General features: G+C 40.2%; 1 protein-coding gene across 1 annotated transcript in view; it reads left to right on the top strand.

Moving 5' to 3' along the window:
- Positions 1–26,981, top strand: part of PHEX (phosphate regulating endopeptidase X-linked) — a 137,728-nt gene that overhangs the window by 43,393 nt on the left and 67,354 nt on the right. Inside the window, exons 6-11 of the mRNA XM_048862966.2 lie at positions 2,844–2,912; positions 4,327–4,443; positions 9,389–9,472; positions 9,792–9,937; positions 17,285–17,378; positions 24,453–24,581. Of these exons, the coding sequence (XP_048718923.1) occupies positions 2,844–2,912; positions 4,327–4,443; positions 9,389–9,472; positions 9,792–9,937; positions 17,285–17,378; positions 24,453–24,581 (639 nt within the window). The remainder of the gene's footprint in view (positions 1–2,843; positions 2,913–4,326; positions 4,444–9,388; positions 9,473–9,791; positions 9,938–17,284; positions 17,379–24,452; positions 24,582–26,981) is intronic.

Genomic DNA, 26,981 nt, shown 5'->3' on the forward strand with positions numbered 1-26,981 from the left:
CATGGCTGCAGGTTAGCAATGCATGCTAACACTACACAACAATTTAGGGCAGCAAATGATTTAAAATATGTTACCTAGCTGTATCCTATTGAAACTCCAGAGGGAATTTAGGGAGGTAGTTGTCACTAGGACAGGTAGAATTTAGGTAGGCAGGTTGTCACCTGGGTTAACATGTGAGACTTGGTCCAAATTTTTGTTGCTTTTTAAACCGTATAACCCAGCCCACCAGTTACCAGCAATGAGATTGTATGTCTGTGCTAGAGAGAGTTAAAGGCAAAGTGGAAAGTGACCGGTCACAACAGTGAAATAAAATGGGTGATCCTTATATAAAAGTTGCCTTCTGGGCACTACATAGATTGCATAGGGATACTGTGGAAACTTAACTTTTCTGACACTAGATTTGTTATTGATTTTGGGTCACAGTTTCCAAAAACAGGTCAGGGATATGCAACTGACATACATTTTTATATTTCTAACATACCCTTAAAGAGATTCTTTCCACTGCTCCTTGAGTCAATAGTAAATCAAGTTAACGAGCCACTTCCTTGTTTTCATTAGTGGATTCCCATGTACAGACTACTTGAATGATGATCAGATCCTGGCAGGAATATTTTGGCCAAAGGTCTTTTTCTAATGGGTAAAAGACTAGAATCAGTTTGGGAAGTATTTTCCAAGAAGCTATTTAGGTAACCCAACTCACCCACGTAAATTGTTGGTTGGGACAGATCCTTTTGCTAGTCTCCTAGTGACGGATTATACCTACTAGTGTGTCCACTGAATCTGCGTAGTAGTATTTAAGTACATAAGTAACTGAACAACTGCACATTCTGAATGACTGCTCATTGCTAATTTGATTAGAAGCTCGATTTGCAGAGTGCCTCTGCCAATATTCTGCTTAGTAACTAAATGTTTTAATTAATTCCCAGGAGGGTAGATGTGTAATGAAGTATTTAAATCTATTTACCAGAAGAGAGAGATTTTAACGTTCTTAGGCTTTCTCTTTCAGTATGACAGGTTCATGAGCAATGTGGTTCAGATGAAAAAAAAAAAAACTACTCAAAATCCAACCTGAACCTTTTTCTGAGGGCTAAAGGAATTGGTTAGCTTCCCTTTGCTTTTGGTGTTTCTCACATCTTTGCACTTCTTGGTTTCAACTAGAATATATTTCCAGCCCTAGTGCAGCCAAGTATAAAAAAATTTGGAAGAAACTCTGTTCTTCCAAGACTTCAAGCCTGATTTCTAGACCAAAAAAGTTTGGCTAAGTTCAGATAAGCATTTAAATCATTGGATGATTACTTAAAACAAACAAAATCATCCAAGGTCCACTATTGATGTTGTAGATACTTTCTTTTCACTTGGACATGTTGAGAAATAGTACAGTGATATTGTTTCTCAGAAATCATAAAGCTGTCGAGTATCATTGCTGTGCGCTTTTGAACAACTAGAGGAGTCTTCCTAAGTTCCACCTGAGGCAGTGATTTCTATGAATAATTTGTATTATTCTGTATAAGATATGTTACAAAAGCTTTCAAATAGCCGGTGACATAGAAATGACACTCCAGTTCTTTTTATTTATTTCAAATTCTAAAAAAAATTCACCTATTTAAACCTCCCACCAAATTTAATAAATATAAATATGATATATTGATATTATTTATTTCTTTCTGTTTCTAAAAATGTGCCTGTGTAAAACTATATACGTACATCTAATGTTTGTTCATTGGGCAGCACATCATATTTTTAAAAAACAAAATTCTCCAGAGTAGAATCTTGCAGCAACCACACTGCTGTTGGTGGCCTCATCAATATATTATTCAGTGTTTTGAAGTTGATTGTGCCTTCAGAATGGGCGTCTGTACCTCAGTCTAACATGAGCCAAAGGAGTGCTTTGGGAAAAATGAGAGTTTCCAGAAGTAATTTAAAAAAAAATTGACTTCAGAGGGAGTTTGCCTGATGAAGGACTTGCAGCAATATGCAAATATCCTGGCATGATTATTTCATCCTGCAGAGCAAATATAAATCAATGTGAACCCTAAACGTGCTCTATAACGATTCTCTGAAAAAGGTTTCAGAACCATCTTTTCAACAGTAGGACAATCTGATTTATATTGCAGGTGGTGGTTTGTTTATTTCTTGGGGCTTCTAAAGCTTCATTGAGTATGATGGAGTTGAGGTCAGTCTGAGTGTGGTTAATGCCATGCAGTGCACTTTAAAGTTTTCTGCCTGTGAGAGTTCCTGTGGGATCTGTCACAGTGTTGCACAACTGATTGTACGTTAGTGTTATAGGACAGCGTAACAGGGCAGCGTGCCCCTTTAAAGGTCAGGGGAGCCGGGGAGCAGCCTGTCCTGTTTTGAAGAGGAGCCCAGCAGGCAGGAGCTGGGAATCATCTGTCCCAGCTAGACAACATTTAATGATTGGTGCTAATGGATCCCAGTCAGGGGATATTATTGAGGGCCCCAGTCTCATGAGTCTGGTTGGGACCAGGAGAAGGCTCGGAATGCACACTCTGGCTGCAATAGATGGCTGCAAGAGAGCAGGAAAGTCCTACGGACCCCCCTACACTGGGCTAAGGTCAGTGCCTTAAGCTCTTGCAGGCCAGAAAGCCCCACAATCTTAGCTGAAGAACGCGTTACAGTTTTTTTGTGTTAGAGTCCTGAAGAGCTGGACTCTTGGGCATGGCCAGTTGTTTATCCCAAACTGGTGATCAGATCCACTAGCCTCTATATCACCTATTCTAACCACCAGAAAAATACCACTCCTATTGGTGGCTGTTAATTGTGTGTATGTATGTAATACAGACTATATAAGGAGTATTATATACTTTTCCTGTTTATTTTAACAGCTGGACCAAGCAACCCTGTCTCTAACAGCACGGGAAGATTACCTTGATAATACCACAGAAGCTAAATCTGTAAGTATTAGTAATTTGAGTTTTGATAAATCATTTTCACACTAAGAATTTTTTCTTTTTAGCTGAGCTCCAAATTGAGATTGGGCTCTGTGGTTTGCTATTTATGCTTGTTTATACTACAGTTAATTGCACGTCTCTTGTTCTCATCCAGAGTATTCTTCATGTTAGAAAAAAATATAAAAAATAATTCAGCTCTGCTTTTCCTCTGAACCAAACCTGAACCTTATAGTAAGTTTTGGCTTGGTTCAATTAAACCATGTAAAATGGGCTAATGTCTCTAAGCACCAACACTGTATTAAGTTCTGGTATTTTAGATCATTATCGTCAAATACATTTAGATGTATTTAATCCCAGAATGAGGAGGCCCTCAACAGGTTCCAAGATCTTCAGTTTCTTTTCTTCCTATGGCCCCTTCCAAACCTCTTCATGCTCACAGTTGAGTAGGGATTGCAAGGTCCAAAAGTGTTCAATGATTATTTAGTACTTGCAACACCTTTTCCCCTAAGTATAATGGAAAATTATGCAATGTCCAGCACTTGTAACCCCAGACTCAATAAATATATCCCCACAATCTTCATGGGGCTGTAGCAATTGCCCTCATCCAAGTTCTGACCCTTTTCCTTCCCCCTCCCAGCTCTCAGGTGAGCTAGTGAGTTTTCCAATGGCATCCCTCTGGCCAGGTGGTGTCTCTCCAGTGAACTACATCTACCAGAAGGTGAAATATGTACTTAATTGGAGTATAATTTTATTCCTGTCTTGAATGCTGGCCAATAGGATTCTACCTGATGCCCTCTAAGACATCAGAGGATCTAGGGCACCCAAAAGGTCAGTGCAAGACTGGAGGAGGAGAGTGAGTTGTTGCAGAGAGATCGTTCTAGGAATGTATTTTCTATACAAATATACATATCCCATTCCTTTGTAAAGGCTTGTCTGTACACAGACTTAGTGCACGGCAAGCTGGGGTGTAAATCTACAGCACACTAGCTTACCATGAACTGGCCACTTAGACCCAGCTACGGCACGCTGTTTGATACAGTAGTACGTCAAAGCACCATAGTGAACTTCTAGTCTACATGGCCACGAGTGCATGGCATGCTAGTGTGCTGTAGATTTACAGCTTGGCTTGGTGTATACTAACTCTCTGAGCTCTAACATGTGTAGGTAAGTCTCAATCCAACACCATTTGGTATGTTTTGAAAGCTATATTCAGTGAACCACAAGAGAGATCCTGTCAGCACAGTACTGTTATGGTGTTATTTCCCTGGTTCTCCTGTGGTGGAATCAAACCAGTCTCACAAAATGCTTATCTTCCACTTGAAACAATGACTTAAAAATGCAGAATACTTTTCTTTTTACTGCTACAGCCACCCTTAGACGTAACTGCAATGCTCATTTCATTCTTCTTTCTCTTCAGTACAGAGAAGCCTTTTTGCGGTTCATGATTGATACTGCAGTGCTTTTGGGTGCTAATGCCTCGCGGGCAGAGTCTGATATGAAGTTAGTTCTGAAACTGGAAATTAAAATAGCTGAGGTTAGTAATTTTCTCATGTGTAATTGTAACTAACTGCTAAAATGATGCATGAATTGAAGCAATACTATATTAGTGGTTTTCCTTTGTGCAATTATTTTATATTAACATACTTTGTAACATTTCTTGAAAGGTGAAGTGGAGAGGTAGAAACAGTAGTGAAAATATGAAAAAGAAAAGCCCAAAGCAAACCTTCTGCATTAGTTAACTGTTAACTTGGAAACCTGTTCTGAAATAACCAACCATAGGAGTATAGTCCATCCTTTAAATCTGCAAAATAATTATTCGTTTGAGTTTTGATGTAGGCTGTTTTAGTTAGAGGTGTCCCCCATTGTGCAATCAGCTGGGCAATGTATTAACATTAACGTATGCTTGTGAGGAAAGTTGAAGTAATTGTTGAAGTAATACCATTAAGTATTATCACAAACAGTTTTACATCTATGACAGGTTTCAGAGTAACAGCCGTGTTCGTCTGTATTCGCAAAAAGAAAAGGAGTACTTGTGGCACCTTAGAGACTAACCAATTTATTTGACCATAAGCTTTCGTGAGCTACAGCTCACTTCATCGGATGCATGCTGTGGAAACTGCAGAAGACATTATATATAAGACACAGAGACCATGAAACAATACCTCCTCCCACCCCACTCTCCTGCTGGTAATAGCTTATCTAAAGTGACCACTCTGCTTACAATGTGTATGAAAATCAAGGTGGGCCATTTCCAGCACAAATCCAGGTTTTCTCATCCCCCCCCCCGCCCCAAAAACACACACACACAAACTCACTCTCCTGCTGGTAATAGCTTATCCAAAGTGACCACTCTCCTTACAATGTGCATGATAATCAAGGTGGGCCGTTTCCAGCATAAATCCAAGTTTAACCAGAACGTCTGCGGGGGGGGGGGGGGGGTTAGGAAAAAACAAGGGGAAATAGGCTACCTTGCACAGTGACTTAGCCACTCCCAGTCTCTATTTAAGCCTAAATTAATAGTATCCAATTTGCAAATGAATTCCAATTCAGCAGTTTCTCGCTGGAGTCTGGATTTGAAGTTTTTTGTTGTAAGATAGCGACCTTCATGTCTGTAATTGCGTGACCAGAGAGATTGAAGTGTTCGCCGACTGGTTTATGAATGTTATAATTCTTGACATCTGATTTGTGTCCATTTATTCTTTTACGTAGAGACTGTCCAGTTTGACCAATGTACATGGCAGAGGGGCATTGCTGGCACATGATGGCATATATCACATTGGTGGATGTGCAGGTGAACGAGCCTCTGAGAGTGTGGCTGATGTTATTAGGCCCTGTGATGGTGTCCCCTGAATAGATATGTGGGCACAGTTGGCAACGGGCTTTGTTGCAAGGATAGGTTCCTGGGTTAGTGGTTCTGTTGTGTGGTATGTGGTTGCTGGTGAGTATTTGCTTCAGGTTGCGGGGCTGTCTGTAGGCAAGGACTGGCCTGTCTCCCAAGATTTGTGAGAGTGTTGGGTCATCCTTCAGGATAGGTTGTAGATCCTTAATAATGTGTTGGAGGGGTTTTAGTTGGGGGCTGAAGGAGACGGCTAGTGGCGTTCCGTTATTTTCTTTGTTAGGCCTGTCCTGTAGTAGGTGACTTCTGGGAACTCTTCTGGCTCTATCAATCTGTTTCTTCACTTCCGCAGGTGTGTATTGTCGTTGTAAGAATGCTTGATAGAGATCTTGTAGGTGTTTGTCTCTGTCTGAGGGGTTGGAGCAAATGCGGTTGTATCACAGAGCTTGGCTGTAGACGATGGATCGTGTGGTGTGGTCAGGGTGAAAGCTCGAGGCATGTAGATAGGAATAGCAGTCAGTAGGTTTCCGGTATAGGGTGGTGTTTATGTGACCATCGTTTATTAGCACTGTAGTGTCCAGGAAGTGGATCTCTTGTGTGGACTGGACCAGGCTGAGGTTGATGGTGGGATGGAAATTGTTGAAATCATGGTGGAATTCCTCAAGGGCTTCTTTTCCATGGGTCCAGATGATGAAGATGTCATCAATATAGCGCAAGTAGAGTAGGGGCGTTAGGGGACAAGAGTTGAGGAAGCGTTGTTCTAAATCAGCCATAAAAATGTTGGCATACTGTGGGGCCATGCGGGTACCCATAGCAGTGCCGCTGATCTGAAGGTATACATTGTCCCCAAATGTGAAATAGTTATGGGTAAGGACAAAGTCACAAAGTTCAGCCACCAGGTTAGCCGTGACATTATCGGGGATAGTGTTCTTGACGGCTTGTAGTCCATCTTTGTGTGGAATGTTGGTGTAGAGGGCTTCTACATCCATAGTGGCCAGGATGGTGTTATGAGGAAGATCACCGATGGATTGTAGTTTCCTCAGGAAGTCAGTGGTGTCTCGAAGGTAGCTGGGAGTGCTGGTAGCGTAGGGCCTGAGGAGGGAGTCTACATAGCCAGACAATCCTGCTGTCAGGGTGCCAATGCCTGAGATGATGGGGCGCCCAGGATTTCCAGGTTTATGGATCTTGGGTAGTAGATAGAATACCCCAGGTCAGTCTCTAAGGTGCCACAAGTACTCCGAGTTTTACATCTAGCTTTCCTGTTGAAATATTTTGTTGTCTTTTAGAACATTATGGCCACCTGAATTGTGTGGGCTCTAGTTTGTTCAATTTCAGAATGATGGGTTTAGTCAATCAATATTCGATTTGTATCTGCGTGAAAAATGAGGCCATGGGAACAAAATGGATCCCTCCTCACTCTTATAGAATTTATACTTGCTTTTTACCCATAAAACTCCTAGAACTCTGGGAACTTTTTGGAGACAAAGGCAACATTTGTGGTGGCCCTGTGCTTCTTGCCCCCGGACCCACAAGCCAGCGTGGCTCCTGCAGGGACTTTGCTCCCAGGCGTTGCACATCCTGCTTGCATTCCTGTGAACCCCTTTGGTCAGGGTTCCTGTGAACTCCTTTGAGCAGGAAGGGTTTCATTCAGTGGTGACGAACTGTTATAAATTAGGGCTGCCCCATCAGCATTAATGTACATGGAGTTCATGGTTCCTGGACAATGCCATGGAGAGCAGCCATCCATCCATCTCATCACCTCCTAACATGTGGAACCTGAAACCTATTGGAGAAACTTGTTGGGGAAGGATAGTGAGTAGCCTGCCATAAAGCCAGCCCTCTCCCCTTTCACACACAAACATTATTAGTCTTGATGTGCTGATTTCTGGTGCTGCTTTTCACAGAGTAGAAAGTAGAAAGATTTTCTTTTTTGCAGAATTTGGGGTGATCACAGCAGCAGCGTATCAAATCAAGCATTCGGCTTTATTTTATTCAAGACAGCGCCGTACAGAACTTGCTTCATTGCAATGAGCATATTCTTCACTGTCTCTCATTAGATTGGAAAAGCAATACGTGTTTGTTCAGCTCTTCAGTGACACTGCAAATAGGTGCACTTTTTCCAGACTTTGCCGTCACTTGTGGCTGCGGTAAAATCCCTTCGATAAAGCCGGACAGACTTTTAATTCGTTAATTTAGTGCACATGTGAAGCTGCCACATAGAGGAAATGGACCCTAAGGGCCGTCAGGGTCAGTAATAGTCACTGAGAAACATAATACACTGAGAGTGATAATTATTGCTGTTCAAGAAAAAAAAATGCCCTAAAATATAGATATGAATAAAGACCTGAGTCCAATGGTTTTGATTGTTAACCAGTCCCTAGTGAATGTAATTGGTTGTATAAACATCCCTGTGTAACTACAAGACAGACATTAACTCTTTTTATCTCTTGTGTTTATATATATATACTGTGTGCCCTATATTCATTTTAAGTGAACTTACCTGGGGAGGACTTGTTCAGGGAGAGAAGTAGCAAGAATGGAGGGAAAATATTTCTGAGAACAGATCCTGTGATTAGAAAGGAGATGGAGTGTATAGAGAGAGTTTGAGGGAATGTTGGAAGCAGGACTTGTGTGGAGGAGAAAAGCTAAGATTTCAGGTAGGTGTGAGTGACTGTGAACTACACACAGGTAGGAGAATTTTGTGGGGGGAAAGAAAGTAGAGCATAAAGGATGAGTTTAAAGATTTGTCAGATGGCCGGGGGAGAGGAGTGGTACCTGTAGGCATGGAGAAAAATGGAAGTTTAAGCAGGAAAAAGTGGGAAGATTTCAGGGAGTAGAACCTGTGGGAAGTGGGGGAAGAAAAAGATGACATATGTGAGGGGCAGTGGGGGACGGGAATTAAAATATCTGAGGGACGTCATATTTTCTGTATGGCTTAAGCAAAAGCCAGAGAAACTTGGTTTGGGAATTTGGGTCAGAAAACTGCCATTAGTTTGGTTGATCTGGAGTCTTGCCATCTGTGTCATGTTCAGTTTAAATGGAGTTGATTGTATAGAAATTACCTTAGAATTAGGCTGGAACCAGCATCTGAAATCCTAACACCTTTGAACTTTGAGGACATTTTGAACTGGATCTGAACTTTGTGCTTGGACTATTTTTTTTATTATGAACAAACTGAAACCTTGGAATCTGGATAATCCTCATAATTTATGAATGGGCCTAGTTTTCTCTGTAGTATTTCTTTTTGACCAGATGCTTTTGAGGAGGTGGAATGGACTTCTAGTTGAGGTGACGGAGTGAAGAAGTATTAATGGACTAAATCTGGCTCTCACTTATGCTGCTAAAATGTGAATGGAGTGACTAGTAATATAATGTGGTGTAATTGGAGCAAAATTTGGCCAAAAGTTTGAAAAGAAAAAATACTGGATAACATACTGAAGTGTAATAAGCTAAAATAACATTAGTTAGCTTTGTGGTTTAGGATAGCTAACTTTCCTTTGAGGATCGGGAGGCAATTTGTTGCTATGAACTTTTTTTTTTTTTGCAGCTAGACTGAGGTAGTTCTCACAAACAATATGATGGGTATTAACAAAGTAAGAGAAGGATGTTTAAACATATATTTATTTTCATTTATATTCTCTAGATAATGATTCCACAGGAGAATCGAACCAGTGAGACTATGTACAATAAAATGAACTTATCTGAACTTAGCACCATGATCCCTCAGGTTGGTGGAAGTTAACTGGAAAATTGCTCTAATGTCTGGCCTATGTAACTAACCATTTACAACTGAAGTTGCTTCAAATGTGCAAAGGACAGCATTTTAAATGAACATTAGTACAAACAGGTATTCTCTACTATAATTGTTGTTTTAAATACAGCTGCATCTGTAAGTTCCAAACTATTTGTCATGATGAAATTAAATATATTCTAACTTTTAAATAAGCAAAAACCTTCATGTCATTAAACTGAACCCTGCCAATTAATTATGTCTGATCTTCTCTGTTTGTCAACTGTATTAACTGAGCTTTTCTTTGTCCTTTCAGTTTGACTGGCTGGGATACATCAAGAAGGTGATTGACACTAAACTCTACCCTCACCTTAACGATATAGGTCCTTCAGAAAACGTGATTGTCCGTGCACCCCAATACTTCAAAGATTTGTTCAGGATACTAGAAAAAGAAAGGAAAAAGTAAGGATGATTATTATGTTTTATAGATTCCAAGGCCAGAAGGGACTATTATGATCATCTACTCTGACCTCCTGTATAACACAGGCCATAAACCTCCCCCAAAATAATTCCTGGAGTGTATCCTTCCCCCCCCCCTTTTTTTTTAAAGCACTCAATTTTGCATTTAAAAAATGCCAGTGATAGAGACTCTACCACAGTTCTTGGTAAATTGTTCAAATGGTTAATTACCTTCACTGTTAAAAATGTGTACTTTGTTTCCAGTCTGAATATGTCTATGTCTAGCTTTAACTTCCAGCCATTGGACTGTGTTATACCTTTGTCTGCTGTATTATCCTGTGCATTCAACTACACTCAAAAGGGTGGGCCAAATCCAGGGCATTTCAATGAGAATCTCAGATGCTCAGCACTCTTTTGGCTCAAGTCTTTACTCAGGCAAACCTCCCATTCGGTTTTGCTTGAATAAAGGCTGAAGGATACAAGCCTTGTAGGTGTTAATTCAATTTCTGACTCAAATAAAAAAAAAGTGAAACAAAAAAGATCCTGCAGTAAGGTTTGCAATTACAGGTGCATCCAGCTCACCATTCTAACGGACGTTTAAGGCTTGATTCTCCATGGCCTTGCATCTTGTGTAGTCATTTACCCCTGTGAGATGGATGTGTAAAATGCTACTAGATCAGAATGGTAGCATTTTGCACCCACTTTGCTCAGGGATGCAAGGCATGGAAGAACAGTCCCTTAGTATAGAGAGAAATGTATATATTTAAATTGTCTGACTTTGCAATACTCCTTTATTACTGAAACTACCTCACAGCTTATGAATTACCCTGTGGAGCTCCTTGGGTAAGGTAATGATTGCCTCTTACCATCTTTTTATTTTTGGTTGAATGTCTTTCCAAAACCAGTTTATTGCTAACCATGCAATAATATTACTTGGTCACAACATGTCAAACTAAAGTCCTCTATATAAGAACTAAAAAATACTAGACCAAGGCAGAAACTTTATTCTGATATTATTGCACTGTATTTCTTCTCTTAATAACGACATCTTTACATAAATTCAGAATACTTGTAAAATATCAGGCAGATCAGGCAATACTAAAAATAAAAAGTAGTGTTCCACCTCCAAACAATCAGCTATCATAACCTACTTTAAACAATTCAAACAGACATGACCACAGAACTTCTCGTTCAAATGACTGAACAATACACATTGTGTGGCCTTGATTCTCCATTGCCCTGCACCTTGGAAAGTCAGTTTCATTCGTGCAAAATGAGTATAAAATGCTTATTTGGTAGCATTTTACACCAACTGCACATGTAGCAAGGCAAAGGAGAATTGGTCCTTTTATGTGTATGTCTTGTCGTATATTGCTATACAGCAAAGAGGCTCATTTTATTTACTTCAGTGTCCCATCCTGTAAGGTGCTGGGAGGATTGCGTCCTGCATCTTAATTAAGAGCTAGATGTTGCCTCGCCTTTACGCAGGGGTACAGCAGGGGGAGTAAAGAACCTCCCCTCTCTTGTGAGGCTGGCATATAAGCTGGGCACAGGTTCAGGCCCTGTGTTTACTGGAGTGCAAGAACTGCTCCCTAACTATTGCCCTTGGGCACATGGTGACCCAAAGAAAATGAAAAGTGTGGGAGTAGGCAAAGCCATGACTCTGTTTCCCCACACCCCATGTACTGAGCTTCATCCCTTAAGGAGGGCAGCAGTTTGTGAGAGTCCTCAGTACAGGCTATGCCTATATTGTGCCATCTAGTCCTAAGAAAATCGATTCATACATTGTTTGAAATGGTAAATTATAGCATGATAACTTAAACATAAATAAATTTATTCAGTTACTTTAATATGGCCATTGTTACTCATGTGTTTGTCAAAGATACAAATACATTAATACATAAAATCCATTCAAAGATTCACTACATAGTAACAAAAAAACTTTTTGAGGACTCTTTAGGATGTCACAATTGGCTCTGAAAGTCACTTTATTATCTAGTTTGGAAAAAATAATAACAGGAAAGAATACTTCTCCTCTCCCACCACTCCAATAAGTGTAGAGCAATACACAGAGCCTTATATCTGCCTAAATGGTGAATAAGTTCAAGGATAAATGCTTAAATGTCATATTTTATATAGCATGTGAATGTCAGAAAGGAGTTTAAACAGCAAAATTAATGCAAACAACATGGACTTGATTTTAGATTGTCACAGTAAATATTTCTGTGTTAATATTTCTGTGTTAATATATTCCCCTTGATTCCTGCTTAAGTCCCAGTCATATTTCAGTGGTTATAACATAAATTAATTTCTGAATCACTTCAGGAGATATAGTATCATTAGTGGAGCTAGGTGAATAGCAAGAAAAATTATTTGTGGATATTTCAATGGCATCTAAATAGGATTTTCACTTGGACTGAGTTCCATCCCTTTTCAGGCACAAAATTGTTATTATTTATTAGTATTGTGGTAGCCATAGGAACCCCAGTAATAGACCAGGACTATAGTAGAAAGTTATGTACAAACACAGAAAGAAAGAAAAAAGATTGCCCCAGCTCCAAAGAGTCATACAGTCTAAGTAAAAAGAAAAGGAGTACTTGTGGCACCTTAGAGACTAACAAATTTATTTGAGCATAAGCTTTCGTGAGCTACAGCTCACTTCATCGGATGCATTCGCAATGCCACTGAATGCATCCGATGAAGCGAGCTGTAGCTCACGAAAGCCTATGCTCAAATAAATTTGTTAGTCTCTAAGGTGCCACAAGTACTCCTTTTCTTTTTGCGAATACAGACTAACACGGCTCCTACTCTGAAAACAGTCTAAGTAAATGAAATTTGTTTCAGATAGAGGAAGAAGCAGCTTAAAGGTTAGGTCATCCATTCTGAGAACAGAAACAATATCATGCGAATTAAGTGACAAATCACTCAAGTTGAATATTGAACCCCAGGTATGGATTATTCAATGAAGTATTCACAGAGAATTTTTTGTAAGCAATTGAAAACTGTTTCCTCAGAGCATTCACTGGACCCTTTTGAATAGTGAACAAATTCATTAAAATTGCAGACTGATTGGAGACAACACACAAACCTGAATAGGAGCTAAATTCACTGCATGAGTTTTTCACAGGCCATTATTCACGCAGCTCTAATCAATTCACAGTAACTCCAGCGAATTTAATCAAGATATTGTATGATATGTCCTAGGAATCTTAGATATTAACTTACATCTGTTATATAAGGAATCTGTTCTTTTCTCAAGGCCCGTTTCACTTTTGTTAAGGAGAATTTGTGTACATTGAGAGAAGAACAGTCCCATGTATAACCTGAGAGCAATAAAAGGATTTGTATCCCAAATACAAATCTTTGTAACTGTTACAGTAACAATGATTATAACCCTAACAGAACTCAAACTGAAGAACTACTTTCCTGTTGCTTGTCCTACTGGTCTGGCAAAAGACAAATAACTAACACTCACTTCTCCATAGAATATAATTGAATAAACTTTTAGAAAACTTGAAGACTAGTATTCTCTTTGAACTTCAGGATGCTCCTGCAAAATTAATAGTGGATATGCCCCTGCTGGAGGATGGTAGAGAGAGGTTTAGGAGTGCTCAGAATTTGGTTCCACAATTCAATTAGGAATGCAAAAATGCATGCACCGCTTATGCCTCTCAAGGAAGTCCATTAGTTGGAAAACGTGGATATATTTGTTGAGCTCATATTAAATCTAAAATTATATCTTAAATTAAATCTATCTACCAATAAATATTGATAAAAATGCTAGCATGATGTCACAAAATTCTAGCATTTTATGTAGGTCTTTTTTCACTTTATTCACTGCCAAGGCATTATTGTTCCTTACAGTGTTATCACAAATGCTTGGTCTAGTTCTAAATGTCCCAAGAAACAAGGTTTCTACCACTTCCTTTGGGAGACTATACCACAAACTAACAGACCACGTTGTTAAGAAATAATCATCCTAAACTTTCCATCTGTAGCAATCATTTGGCAGTCAAAATAGGGCAAAATGTAATCTTCCCCAGGATTACAATAACAAGAACTTTAGTTACATAGAACTTGGGTCTGGGACTTGTGTGTTCAATTCCAGCACTACATCTCAGTATGGGAAGCAGGGCAAATAGCTCACATTTTCTGTGCCTCAGTTTCACCATTGTTAAACTTGGCATAACAGTTGCCTCCTTCACACTGGCATTGTGCAGATTAAATAATTTGTAAAGCATTCTGAGAGCCTTAGGTGAATGGCAACACATAAGTGAAAAGTACTATTGTTTTAAACCAAAGTGGTGAAATTAGCCCCTTCTATCTTTATTCTTTTTGTACTTTGCATCCGATGAAGTGAGCTGTAGCTCACGAAAGCTCATGCTCAAATAAATTGGTTAGTCTCTAAGGTGCCACAAGTACTCCTTTTCTTTTTGCGAATACAGACTAACACGGCTGTTACTCTGAAACTTTTTGTACTTTGTGTACTTGGCCGAAGAAACAAAGAATAGAAGCCAAGGACTGGTAAACAGGTTCAGATAAAATATGAACCCTGCTCTTTCCCACGCTCTTGAAAACAGAATAACCAATCCTCATCCAGAGTTTGAAATGAAACCTTTTTAATTGCTTTATATTTTTGCGTGGCAGGGGATTCAAATACTAGTTCAAAAAGGAAGCACCAGAGATCTCATCAAATAACCCATTCTTGAAAGGTGTCCAGCCCAATTTTGCAGATCCAGTTTCAAATAAGATTTGGATAATCTTTGTGTATTTATCTAAACTGAGTCCCACCTCCATATTGCTGACTTGATAAAAAAGCCACTGAAATAAATGGAACTACTTCCATTGATATCAATGGGCTTTGGATCAGGCCCATTTATGAAGTTCATCCATCACTAATTACATTCCCCACCCTTTTTTTTTTTTTTTTTAGCTCAGAACAGATTTCCTAACCCATAATCAAGGATAAACACCACCCAAGGTGGAGCAAGAACTGCACACAAAGGAGAATTAAATTTCTGTGGCTTTTAAGTGTTAAATTGTAAAAGGTAATTGCCTTATGGTAGGGGTCTTTCTAAATGGGGTTTTCTCCTTATAAGAATTTCAACAAAAATTAAGCCTTTTATCATTTTAATCCACAGGAATCCTGTAAATACTTTTCTAGATTCTAATAAGATGCAGGGCCTTAATAGTTATTGCAGGAGCATGGACGCAGCCCCGCTGAAGCGCTTTGAAACTGATAGATGTGAGGCTTGTGGAAATTAGCTCACTGGCAGAAATTTTACTGAGTAGGCACTTACAGCATACTTCAGTTTGTCATTGCTTAAGGAAACCCTACATTGACCAAACATTTTTTGGGAAACACCTGCTACTTTCACGGTATCATTATTGATCCTGTATTTTTAATGTCTCTGATTCAATTAATTGAATCACGACAAAAAGAACTCTTCCAAGTCTTGTAACCTGAGCTCATGCAAGCTAATCTTCTTGATAACACTATGTATTAGACATGTATATTTCTAATCACTGAAAAAACATCCAACAGACACAATATGTTATATGATTACATGGATATTTACGTACAGGAGGACAGATGATTGCCACCTAGATCCTAGTGAAGGGTTACCTCCATGCATGGGATATCACCCCCTGCTCCCCCCATGTGGCAGGAGACTTGGATGTTGCCATGGCACTGTCCCTCTCCCTTCAGGCCCTTGAAGGTCTTTCCACAGTGAGAGAAGATGGGAAAAGGGGAAGCTTGGGAGAAAGTAGTGGTCAGGCTGAGAGTGAAGTCAGAGCAAGTTCTTATTATCCCTGCTCTGACCATATGGATCTTTCCTGGAAGAGGAAGGTTGTATGTGAGGATAGCCACTGTTGGGGAACCTCATGGCTACAGGGCATCCAGTGTCAGTGCTGAGGTAAAGGGATTCCTTGTGGACGGCTTTGGCCTCTTTCAGGTCTCCTGGGAAACACCAGGTTTGAGTGGGCTCCACAGCCCTAGCCCCAGGAAGGCAAATCTTTCCTATGCCTCATAGGATGCTATGGGGAAATATTCACAAGGGAACCTTTAGAGTTTTCCTTATTCCAACCTACCTCCTTCAGTTTTCAATATAGAAGTGGTGCAATCTGTCTGATCATATAATAGAGCTCGTTACTTTATCTTCAGTCATAAATGCTTCCCAAATTATCCTGTTCCCCTTTTCTTAATCATGATGTTTGCTAAATACACTCCAAGTGTATGTGATCAGGGGCAAAATCTTTAGTGAATAAGAGAGTTACTATGATTCACACCTGTGTATGACTGTACCAGAGTGTTTAGGCCATTACTGTAGAATACTTTAGTATTTTTGAGAAGGTGAAATCTAAATTTCTTACCTTGTGTTTTACAGTGCACATATGTCTCATACAGAAGGTGCTAGTTACCCCTATCACAGTAACCACACACAGTGGACTTGAGAGTGTGTTGTTTAATGTTTAGAGAAGGGGAACAGGAGTTGGGTCTCCTGGGAGGATTGGACAACTCGCTCCTATCTATTTTTCAGTCCCTCTAGTATCTGGGAGCTTAACCTCTCTGTGTTTCAGTTTATCCATATGCAAAGTGGGGATATTAATATTTGCCTACAGTAATTCTCAGTGTGCTAATGAAGAAATGCTTGTAAAGCACATTGATATTTTCAGATGAAAGGTGCTAATACAAGGGTGACCAGACAGCAAATGTGAAAAATTAGGACACTTTTTTTTCCGGGGGTGAGGGGTTGGGGTTGGGGGGCTCAGCATATTTTCCTATATAAGACAAAGCCCCTAATATCAGGATGTCTGATCACCCTAGTTAATACCATGTAATGACTATATATGGTAGCTAATTATCCATTATTTTAGTTTCATGATAATTATTTGTAGGTCTTACTAATAAAGAGAGAGAACCTGCACTTTGATTTACAAGTCAAAAATTATGAGATACCGTGTAGTTTCTGTACAGAGCAGTAAAGTAATTACTGTCACTGCATAGCACTTATGATTTGTGTAAAGAGTACCTAAATGAAAATTGCATTGTAAAAGAGTACAACTATGAACTGTATACATCAGGTTACTAATGTGTTATAAGCATTCTCCAGAAGATGGTTCCTATCATGAAATCAGGCAGTAAATGGCAGTTTTCATGCAATTTCTTCTGTGTAATAGGACTTTATCAATTTGGTCATAGCTCATCATTAATTTTAAAGGTGAAATTTCTCTCATTCCATTCAAACTGCTCTTTCAGAAAGCCATTCAAATATTGATTCCACAAGTGCTTTGTTGTACATCACAGGGAATTAAATGTTTGATAAATACGTATGTCTGATTTAACAGAACTATTGCCAACTATCTGGTATGGAGGATGGTTTATTCAAGAATATTTAACCTCAGCCGACGTTTTCAGTATAGGTGGCTGGAATTTTCTCGGGTAAGTTTAAAATTTTTCAATTTTTATGATAGGTGAGACTGATAGTGACATTGTGGCATTCTCCAGGGTACAATCTGAACTGTTTAAAGGTGGTGTCTCCTTAACTCTTTAGCCTGGGGTGCCTTTTACACTGCTTTGCTCTCAGAACATCCACTCCTGACCTGTTCACGTAGACTTCAGCATGAAAATTCACTCCCAACTAAATACATGAGTGCTCTGACCAGTCACTCCTGAATTACATACAGGTACACACCCACAAATTCCTAGTCCTAGCCTTGTCTTCCAGAAATTTGCGACTTGAACTGCTCAATATCCTTCTGAACAGTACAAGCTCATAGAAAGTCCATCATTTCATCAAAGGAAAATGATAATGCACCAGCCCTGTTATCCCAAATGGAGTTTCCCCACACACTTTAATCTAACACACAGGTTAAGATAAAACAATAAGATAAGAGTATTAACTACAAAAGAGAGATTTTCAGTGATTACAAATAATGATGCATAAGAACACGGATTGGTTACAAAAGAGTAAAATGCAAACTAATAGCTAATTTAACAAATGAACAAAATTCAAAATGAAGGTTTTTCTCACCATACGTTGCAGTAAATTTCACCAGCTAGGTCTCCTTCCAGCCTGGGGCCCCTCCCCTTAGTTCAGTCTCCTTCAGGTATTCACTGATGTCATGAGCAGAGAGATTGGAGGAGGAGTGAAGTCAGGCATTTTCCTTCTCTTTTTATAATTCAGTTTTTTGTGCTATAAACATCCTTGCTGAGTCATGGTGATACACAGCCCATTGTGATTAAATGCAAATTTCTTGTTTACACCTTACAGTTGCTGGAGAATGGCTGCTTACACATTCAATAGACTTTTAACTCCTGATTTGGGTGTTGGTCTGTCCTTTGCTTCTGAGAAACTGATTTGGGCCTGGTTTTCTTAAACTTGGAGCATGTTACAGCAATAATACATAGTAGAATCTTATAACTTCATATACAATATTGATACACATATCTTATCAGGACAATAATGTTCAGCAGATTATGACATTTCAAATGATACCTCACAAGGCATAATTTGTGCAAAATTTATCATAGTCTTGTAAAAGTGGTGAACATAATAGTATAGACCATCATAGACATCTATTATCTTTGTTGCCTGATGCTTCCAATTAAAAGACCCTGTTTTCAGTTGCTTATAACCTTCCCCAAATAGTTTGGAATGAATTTTACATTCTGGGTGTCTATCTTAGGCTGAATTTCTTCCAAAATATTTCAGTCATCTGTAAGAGAGAGGCTAGGGGGGAAATGAGAACATAAGAATGGCCATACTGGGTCAGACCAAACATCCATCAAGCCCAGTATCCTGTCCTCTGACAGTGGCGAATAGCAGGTGTCCCAAAGGGAATGAACAGACAGGTTATCATCAAGTGATCCATGCCCTGTCACCCAATCCCAGCTTCTGCAAGCAGAGGCTAAGGACACCATTCCTGCCCATCTTGGCTAATAGCCATTGATGGACCTATCTTCCATGTATCTATCTAGCTCCCTTTCGAACCCCGTTATAGTATTGGCCTTCACAACACCCTCTGGCAAGGAGTTCCAGAGGTTGACAGTGCGTTGTGTGAAAAAATACTTTCTTGTGTTTGTTTTAAACCTGCTATCTATTAATTTCATTTGGTGGCCCCTTGTTCTTGTATTATGAGGAGGAGTAAATAACACTTCCTTATTTACTCTCTCTATACCACTCATGATTTTATAGACCTCTATCATATCCCCCCCAGTCGCCTCTTTTCCAAGCTGAAAAGTCCCAGGCTTATTAATCTCTCCGCATAAGGAAGCCGTTCTATACCCCTAATCATTTTTGTTGCCTTTTTCTGAACCTTTTCCAATTCCAATATATCTTTTTTGAGATGGGGCGACCACATCTGCACGCAGTATTCAAGATGTGGGCGTACCATGGATTTATATAGCGGCAATATGATACTTTCTGTCTTATTATCTATTCCTTTCTTGATGATTCCTAACATTCTGTTCACTTTTTTGACTTCCACTGCGCATTGAGTTGCTTATCCCATATTGCTTATCCCAATGGGCTGCTTATCCCATATTAAAAAACTTCCGGCAATTTTTTAAACAGCTCTAGTTCTCTCTCACACTTTGGAGCAGGGACTCAAAAATTGGCAACTGAGGAGGTCTTTGTGTCAGGGATATGTCTTTTGCCATCCCCATAAACATACTGTATGTCCAAATCCGATCAAGTTATAGGTATGTGCTGAGTAGACTTTGACCAGCTAAAATCTCTAAAGATTCTACCTTCACTGAGCATGGTCAAGCCTCTCTCAGCTTCTAGTGCTGACCGGACTGCACATGCACCATCCCCACAAAGCAACTGAGCATGGTCCCTCTTCACATAGCTCCTATGTGTGATCAGACTGCTCAGGTGCATCCCCACAGAACAACTGAGCATGCTTCAGCATAGGTGTTCAGAAGGATTTGCCCTGTAATTACTGCTCCAGACCATGGTGGGTCTGGGCACAGGAACTGACAGCACTGTGCTCATCAATGATCCCCCTGCTGGGTTGGCAAGGAGCCTGGAAGCCATGGTGAGGACAGGAGCCTGGGACTGGTAGCTGAGGTAGAGGCTGGGATTAGGAGCCAGTCAGGAAAATGGGAAGAACTGGGAGCCATTTGGCTGGGGAGAAACACTGAGATCAGGGAGGGAGATTGGATGCACAAGGAGAATGGGAATAAGAATTCATGTGAGGACTCAGGAGTGTAGAGGATGACAGCCTACTACTGTTTCACAGGCAACCTTCATTCTGGCATTTCTTAACATTTAAATGCTTGACTCTGGAGCATTTTAATGTTCTTCTAATGTAGTTTTTGTGTGTGTAATAGGTCAAAAATCATACAAATCTCTTGTGCATGTACAAACACATGTAATTCTTACCAGATCCAGTAAAAAATGCATATCACTGCAGTAGTGAGAGAAAATGCTAGAGCTTAGAGTAAAAGATTAATACCATATCTCTGATTCCAGGATATGTGTGTTCTGTTCATTTACTTCCAGTCCTCCCTTCTTTTCTTTCAAAGGTCCATATCTATGTAGTTGTATACTCTCCTTTCTGGAAGTAAGATATTAAGTAACAGAGCATGAGTCTGATGACACGTCTTTGGACTCTATCCAATACATGTTTAATTAAGTGCAGGACTTTGGTAACTAAGTATAGAAGAAAAAAAATCAAGTGAGAGATATGCATAATTTCCCCTATATCTTCTTCAGTTATGTTGTGTGAATGTTTGGGGTCTGCTTAAAATTCAATGCCCTGAGATTCCTCAGAAATAGAACAAAGTAAGTTCATCAATTTATTAAGTTTGTGAGCAATTGGAGATTGTGTAAAAATCCAGAGGATGACATACTGTGCATTGTATTATCATAGTCACCTGGTGCTTGATCCAAAGCCCAGTAAATCAGTGAAAAAGCCCCTACTGAAATCTGTAGTGCCCTATTGTACAGAGATTCCCCCCCTACAACACAACATAATAAATAGAATGCACATCACTTGCATTAAAAGCAGTTACAAAAAAGTAGTGCGCCCTGATCCGGTTTCATTGCATGGTTTATACAGAACTGTAATTTGATCAGCTTTACTCACACCAGAAAACCCCCTTGATGAATAAATTGTTGACTAATATTTCCATTCATATAAAACAAATGTGAATGGATTTTAATAATATCAAATAGTTACATTAAAACTACATTACAAAAACAATATTACAAAAAACATGGTAATAATTCTGGTTTGAGTTGAACCAACAAAGATACACTGTAGGAAATTGGGGGTGGCGGGGAGAGTTTTATGGCCTGTGCTATACAAAAAGTCAGACTAGATGATCACAGTTGTCCCTTATGGTTTGTAATCTACTCAAACCAGAATTATTACCATGTTGTTTTGTTTGGCCCCTACACCGAAAAAGCCATTATATGCTCAGCTCTGCTCTAAACTTCCTGCATGGGCACATGGAGTGACCTAAGAGTTTCCCATTTGATAAGTAACATTTGAACATTCTTAGAGTTGGCCAAAAAAAAAAAAGCACCATCAAATGCATTGTTTTGTGAAAAAGGCAAAAGCTGCAGACTAATGTTACATCACATTCAAACAGGTGTTGTTAGAAAAGCATTTTCTTTATGAAAAAATGTGAGCAACTGGCTGTCCAATCCCAGCTACATGTTTATTAGTACATCTTTTTATGAGGCACTTCTTGGTGGCCAAGTACAATAGAGTGCTGACCTATAACCAGTCTGGCAGGATATTAAGATCCCAAATGGAACCCTCAGTACAGACAGGCCCCTGAGTGGGCAGCATGCCCCTGCCTGGCAATGGGTTTCAGCCCTGAAGAATATGAATCTTGGCATCAAGAGGTTTAAAATGAAAATGGTTTGTACTTTGCAGAGGAAGGGGAGGGAAAATCACACAATTAATTAAAAGTGGAAGGTCATTTTCATAGGCTGTAAAACCAGACATCACTGCTGAGAAATTGCTTTGTTTATAGTATCAGCCATTTTTCTACACTAGCCATTGTAATGCTAGTAGGACTCATAGCAGGCCAGGCTTGGCCTCAGCTACACCGTGTTACCTACCAAAGCTAGATTCAAACCAGTGACTTAAAGCTGGAGAACCCCGTGTCCCATAACTAGCCCTGTAAGCCACAGACTCCCTGGATGTGTGGTTACTTTATAGTAAGTTTAAACTTTACATATTCTTTCCATTTCATTGGGGGAATTATCAAGTGACGTTTACATGATGAGACAAGGCATCAGAGGAAACAAAGATTTCATTTGCCAAAAAAAAAATCCCTGAACGTGTGTTTGAAACCATTAAAATCTTGAGGATCCCTGTTTTCCTCCATTTTGCACCTTCCTCCTTCCTTGATGGCCATTTTCACATGCCAGTATGTTTTGGGCTGATAAAAGATGAACACAAATCCCTTCAGAGTCCATCAACATTGCTGTTTAATTGACTGGAAAGGGGCTCCATTAAGGGCTTGCCTATACTTATGGCTAAATCAGTACTGCTGTGATCGATGCGGTGTTGATAGCAGAGTGCTCTCCCGTCGACTTCTGTGCTCCACCTCCCAGAGAAGAGAAAGGTAAGTTGGTGGGAGAGCATATCCCATCAATACAGCATGGTGTAGGCATAGCGGTAAGTCAACCTAAGCTACGTCGACTTCATTTACGTAACTTACATAACTGAAGTAGTGTAACTTAGGTCGACTTTACACCTTCAGTGTAGACCAGCCCTGAGTGACTACGGGCATTTCTTCCTTTCCCGATAACAAATTGGGGAGCAGGCCTTGGGGGAGGCTAGCACTCGGCTCCTCCCCTTCTGCCCAAGGCCCACCCCTCTCCCTCTCCATACACCTCACTCCCCTGCCGGAGCCCAGAGCACTCCCACCATAGCCACCGGCCAGCTCAAGCGGCCCCAGAGCCCCCAGCCCGAGCCCTGGAGTGCCGGGTGGACAGCATGCGGGCAGGGCCATGCCAGGTGGACAGCATGCAGGCTCAGCCACCCCCCGCCCCCGTCTATGAGATCCACTGCCCATGGGAGCAGAGCAAGGCTGGCGGGTACAAAGTGGTGGAGGCAATCAATAGATTTTAACTAGCCTACATGCTGACACTTTCTCTCAGCCAAGATACCTCCTCCTGCAACACCACCCGTGAAATTTTTTGTCCCACTGGGATCTGACAGCCTGCTAACTCTCCTCATCCTCAAAGTTCTTCCTCCTCCTATAGCCTAATGCCCAATCCACAAACAAAATCGTGTTTGGTACATTGAAGGGAGTTGTGGTATAATAAAATGGCTAGTCAAAAGATATGCATATGTCAAACATTGACTCTGCATTATTTAAACTTTTTGCCATTACAAATTATTCAATGAAAGGTTAACTTTATCTCCATGGCTTTTTTCTTCTTTTTTTTGTTCTTTTACTCCAATCTTTCTTTCCTTCTATTATATATATTATCACTTTCCCTCTATTTTTTCAGTACGTTTCGCCTCACTCTTATTTTTCTGATGCTTTTTGCATCTAGCCTCTTCCTTCTACTCATTCTGTATATTCTTGTCTTGCGACTGTGTCTGTTGTCTTTCATTCCCTCTTTCTTACCCTGGACTTTCACTCTACATCCAACTATGCATGTCTCTCTCACAATTGCACACTGCACCTCCTGCTCTCTCTCAGGCACTAGGGCCACTGGTGCCAGAACTGAGGGAACAAGGGGCCACGCCCCCCACTTTTTAACAAAAGAAACAAGCAGAGAATTCATGTCCCTGCAGATTCCCCACCCCCCACCACCCGCAGAATAATAGATTCTGCCAGGGAGGTGCTGCAATTACACCTTTGCCCACTCGGAATTGCTGTGGGACCATTGCTGGAGGTCCATTGCTGGAGCAGCCAGTCATGGAGGGAGAAAGAGCAGGCACTTTTTGGTCTGGGCCTCCCCATTTCTACAAAGGTTCCAGTGCCCTCTCCTACCTCCCACATTCATGCCCCTCTATACTGTCACGCACATTTGCCCCACTCCCCTCACTCAGCGGTGCCTTGCTACACTCTCACTTTTCTACTTCATTCACATACTCATTGATAGCCTCCACTCGTGCTGGCGCTCTTTCTCACACTGATATTACTGCCCTCCCAGAAATGCCCATGAAGGCATTCAGACTGATGACCTTCCACCTACAGTAGTTCCTACCCCAATCCTTTGCAATCCTACTGGCAGGTCTGGTTCAGAGGAATGGGATTGATCAAAGGAGTTGGATGATTTTGAAGTTGGTGCAGAATGCTGCATCCTGCTCATTAAATGGTTAATTAGACCTTAAGGAGGCAGATCCTCAGCTGGTGTAAATCCTTTTTGAAGACAACGAAAATGCAGACATAAATAGTAAAATGATTCTGCTGTTATATATGTTAGGTTATGTGTGCCTGTTACTTTTCAGATTTTACCATGAGGATACTGAGTTATTTCCATGGTTTTTCTCAAATGGCATGTTCTGATGGTTTATTGTGCAATGCCAACAGGTAATCCAGGGAACTACATCTTTACTGCCTCAGTGGGATAAATGTGTAAACTTTATAGAAGGAGCACTCCCTTATGTCCTTGGCAGGATGTTTGTGGATGTCCACTTTCAAGAAGACAAGAGAGAAATGGTAAGTCCTCCTCAGTCTCTATCTGAAAACTTTTAATTAGTTTCTTCCTCCCAGCAGAATAATTTTGAAGTTGAATTTAGCTTTAAAGAGAGACTTTCCACATGCAATGATTTTAAAAATTTCACTTATTCAGTGAAATGGATGGTAGGGAAAAACAGAACAAAGAAAAGGAAATCCCTCCTTTCCCTCCAGCTAAATTCAGTTGGTGCATTCATTGCCAGTTCAGGCCTTTGAGACAAATATGTAGTTGGATTTAAAAATGTATCCAGATAATTTTTTTCACCATGAATAACACTTGTAGTTATGACTACTAAGACAAGGATAATTCTTGTAGTGCAGGATATAAGGTTCATCAGCAGGTGCCAACTGCCATCATCATTGGAACTGTAGAACACCTTGAGGATCTGATCCAAGACTTCTCAGCTGTGAGGGTCAAGAAGGATCTCCTCTCTGCAAGTGCAGCATTGCATGGTTGACTATATGCATTCTGAATATCCTACCCAGAAGTTTGAGCAAGCATAGGGAATCCATAACTGATCTCTGTCCCAAATTTTGGGGAAGCTCATATCTAAAGATCAAAACTCAGGATTTGTGATTTGTGAATCAGGCCCAGTCTCCTGATCTAAATTTATTGGCTTGAGTCGATCACAAGTTTCTTCAGCTTCATCTATAGGACCAGGTGTTGGCTGCTGTCAAAGGCAGTAGCCCAAATTGACCAATGGTTTGATTTGGTTTGGCAAAGTCTTTGTTCCTTATATTTTCAATAATGGTCTGATTCCCTTTGTCACTGTTGTAAGCCTTTGTCTTTGAACTAGAATTTCCACTCCAACATCCAACTTTTTCAGCTCCTTGATCGTTCACTGAATTCCTAAAGTGGTGTTTATATTACAGTTTGTTAGGGAAAAAAAACAAGGGGTTTCACAAACCTAGTGTAATGACCTCCAGAAAGGTTTATCTGAGGGCAGGGCTATACTACTGCTTAAGTTGATCTAACTTACGTTGCTCAGGGGTGTGAAAAAGGCACACCCCCCGCCCTCCGAGTGACACAAGTTACAGCGACCTAAGCACTGTCCACACTGGTGCTATGATGGTGGGAGACGCTTTCCCGCTGACATAGCTTCCACCTCTTCTGAAGGTGGCGTAATTATGTCGATGGGAGAGCACTCTCCAGCCGGCATACAGAGTTTTTAGCAGATGTACAGTGGTGCAGCTGCACTGATGTAGCGCTTCCAGAGTAGAGCTGCCCTGAGTGTGAGCACAGAAACAAAATTGGAGGTCATGTTGAATCTGGTTGAAACCTTGAAAACTGTGGCTCTTCAAATCTATTCTCAATAATTTTTTCTCTTCCTCTTTTTCCATTCGTTTCCCCTTTCTTAAACTAGGAAAGCCATTCTGATTTCGAGAACATTTTTTCCTTAGCTAAAGGAGAGTAGGTAGCTATCCATGATAAGAAGATCAGGAGTTATGGATCGTATGGTGTTTTCAGGTTTTAGTCACTGATGATGTCTCATGCCATGCATGCCTTCTCTCTCCTCCTTTTATGAAAAAAAATATTATCTGTGTCTAAATATAGTATTGTTTTTGACCTACAGTCTCTGCAGTGTTTCTTACAGCTATGCCTGAGCAATTTCAGTAATACCTCTGATAATATGAATAGGTTTCTTCTCCCACCCCCTACTGCTACAGCTGGTGCATAAAACCTAAATATACACCAGGGTCCAATTGCAGAGCTTGAGTTTGAACTTGCAACCTCCAAACACAAGGAGTTCACCTCATTAGTGCACTAAGTTAATTGAGTCAGTGCTCTGCCATCAATATTCTTTAAGTTACTTTAGTCCCTTGATGTCGTTTACTGAGATGGTTTGGTCATATTTAATGTTTTGTTCTGGTTGTCCTATATTGTCTCTAAAGTAATGAGATATTAAAAGAAGAGGGGAGGAAACTGAATAATAAAGAGGGCAAGTGCTTTCCTTTCATTTTAGAGAGACGCACAACAAGCTCAGGATGAGAGTCTGATGCATTCATGGCTGTTCAGCTGAAAACAATGTTTTTCAGGGTCCCTCTACTCCCAAAAGGACATTTTAAAGATACCATCTCTACTGATTAACATGTTGCATGTCCATGTTAATTGACATTTCTGTTTATTTTTAAGTTTAACACAGGTGATAAACTTTATATAGTGATATGGTTTGAATCCTTAGATTAGTTTTAAATGTCTTTTGCTATCCCAACTTTTAGGCCTAATCCAGCTCCAATAACTTCAGCCCTTTTTTATTGCCATGGTTGTGTCTTTAGTAATTGCCTATGTCTTCAGCCTCACCTGTCAATGCAAGTAGAAACAAGCACCTCTCTTGTTCAACTCCCCCAGCCAAATACATAAGACGGATAACATTTCCACTC

Source organism: Caretta caretta, chromosome 1 (assembly GCF_965140235.1).
Source record: "Caretta caretta isolate rCarCar2 chromosome 1, rCarCar1.hap1, whole genome shotgun sequence".
Lineage (NCBI taxonomy): Eukaryota > Metazoa > Chordata > Testudines > Cheloniidae > Caretta > Caretta caretta.